At 62.6% G+C, this 2218-nt stretch overlaps 2 protein-coding genes across 2 annotated transcripts in view; one reads left to right on the forward strand and one right to left on the reverse strand.

Annotated features, from left to right (window-relative positions):
- TRIM46 (tripartite motif containing 46) overlaps positions 1-1829 on the reverse strand; it is a 5138-nt gene extending 3309 nt beyond the window's left edge. Inside the window, 6 exon segments of the mRNA XM_017727895.1 lie at positions 12-133; positions 226-363; positions 365-474; positions 592-687; positions 809-952; positions 1465-1829. Coding sequence (XP_017583384.1) covers positions 12-133; positions 226-363; positions 365-474; positions 592-687; positions 809-952; positions 1465-1623 — 769 coding nt within the window. The 5' untranslated portion in view covers positions 1624-1829.
- MUC1 (mucin 1, cell surface associated) overlaps positions 1-2218 on the forward strand; it is an 18735-nt gene that overhangs the window by 8289 nt on the left and 8228 nt on the right. The window lies entirely within an intron of this gene.

Raw genomic sequence — 2218 nt, forward strand, 5'->3', positions numbered from 1 at the left:
GCTGCCTTTACCTCGGATGAAGGCCAGGTCGGTGAGCAGCTTCAGCTCCCTGCTGACATCCAGCTGGAAGTGGCTGAAGGAGGCGTTGGCTGCAGGACGGAACCTCTGCAGCGAATCGGTGGCCCTGAGGATCCTGCAGAGCAGGAGACAGGGGATGTCACGGGGACGCTTCGGGCACCAGAGGGCCCTGACCCCCCCAACAGCCCCGTGCCCGCAGCCCAGCACCTGTTGTGCAGCTGCTTGGCAGCCTGGACAAAGCAGGGGTGGTCAGTCTCCTTCAGCACCTCCTGAGCATAGCCCACCATGCCCGAGTTCTCCAGCATGGCCTGGTGCTCCCGGATCTGGCCGTGCAGGCTGAAAAAAATGCTGGCACTCCTCGATGGCCTGCAGCAGGGTGGCCCGCTTCTCCTCCAGCATGGCACAGAGCCCCTGGATCAGCTGTGACACCTCTTCCTTGGCCTGTGAGCCGTTCACCTGCCGGGCACAGACGTGGCAGGGTCAGTGTGTGGCATGTCCTGGGACCAGAGGGGACTGGGCTGGCTGTGCCAGCTGGGGACAGCTCAGGGACAGACGGGCGCCCTCTGCCCCTACCTCCGTGTGCTTCACTGTCTCCTCCAGCTCGGCAATCTGGGTCTGCACCGTGTCCTGGCTGCTCAGGATGTAGGCGAGGCTCTTCGTCAGCTTCTCCTGCAGGAAGGTGATGAGACGTGGTGCCGGCAGACCCCGCCCCACACCCCCCATCTGCACCGGGGCTCTGTGGTGCCCCCAATTCCCCACAGGGCCCCAGCCCGGCCCCAGCAGCCCTTACCCTGAGGGCTTGGTAGGCGCTGAGCACCGGGGTGATCTTGTGGCTGGTGTGGGTGCGGCGCACACGGCAGAGCTGGCACACCAGCCGCTGGCAGGTCTTGCAGTAGTGAGTCACCTCCTCCTTGTGCTCCGGGCACATCAGCCCCTGCGCGGGCACAGCGGGGCTCAGCGGGGTTCTGCACCCTGCTCCAGCCCTGCAGAGTCCCACCCCTGCACCCCCAAATCTTAGAATCATGGAATGGTTTGGGGTGGAAGGGGACCTTGAAGATCATCTTGTTCCAACCCGCCTGACATGAGCAGGGACATCCTCAACTCGACCCCGTTGCTCAGAGCCCCACCCTGGCCTTGAACACTTCCAGGGATGGGGCATTCACAACTTCCACGGGCAACTTGTTCCAGTGCCACACCACCCTCACTATAAGAATTTTTGCCTAATATCTAACCTAAACTTACTCTTTCAGTTTGAACTCACTGCCCTTTGTCCTGTCATTCCAGGCCCTTGTAAATATTCTGGCCCCACCTTTCCAAAAGTTCCCTTCAGATACTAGAAGGCCACAATCTGGTAACCCCAAAGCTTCTCCTCTCCAGGCTGAACAAACCCCATTCTCTCAGCCTTAATCCCCCATCGGGGCAGGAGGACCCACGGGGAGGCCGTACCTTGGGGCGGAAGGTGAGGGTGGGGGGCGTGGGCTCGTGCTGGGCTTTCTGGGTGCCCCAGGGGTGGTAGAGCTTGAAGCACTCATTGCAGAAGCTGGACTTGCACTCCGTGCAGCCCTTGGTGGCCTCCAGCTGCGGGGGCTTGCAGAACTGGCACATGATGGCCGCGCTGATGTTGATGGTCTGCCGGTACCGCTCCACCACCCGCTCCAGCGTCAGGTTGCGGAAGAGGCTGCCCAGGCCCCGCTCGCCCAGGTCCACGTCCCGCTGGCAGGCGGGGCACGGGAAGCTGACGGTCTGGGGGTGCACAGCACCCCGCTTGCGCCCTGGGTAGGTGCCAAAGCCTGTGGGAGGGAGGCAGGGAGGGGGTCAGCAGGGCATGAGGCCAGAGTCCCTCAGCCCTCCTGATGTGCTGTCCCCATCCCCATCTCCATCCCTTCCAGCTGTCCCTGTTCCCAACCCCTCCAATTATCCCTGTCCCCATCCTCTCCAGCCATCCTCATCCCCTCTGCTGTTCCTATTCCCTCTGCCATCCCCTCCAGCCATCTCCCTCCCCTCCCTCCATCCTGTTCCCTCCAGCCATCTCTGTCCTCATCCGCTCCAGCCACCCCTGTCCTCTCCAGCCATTCTTGTCCCTTCTGCTGTCCCCATCTCCCCCAACCATTTCTATCCCCTCCAACCATCCATCCCTGTCCCCTCCAGCCATCCCCCTCTCCTTCAGCCATCTCGGTCCCCTCCAGCCATCCACACCCCC

This window comes from Corvus brachyrhynchos, unplaced genomic scaffold (assembly GCF_000691975.1).
Source record: "Corvus brachyrhynchos isolate BGI_N302 unplaced genomic scaffold, ASM69197v1 scaffold122, whole genome shotgun sequence".
NCBI lineage: Eukaryota > Metazoa > Chordata > Aves > Passeriformes > Corvidae > Corvus > Corvus brachyrhynchos.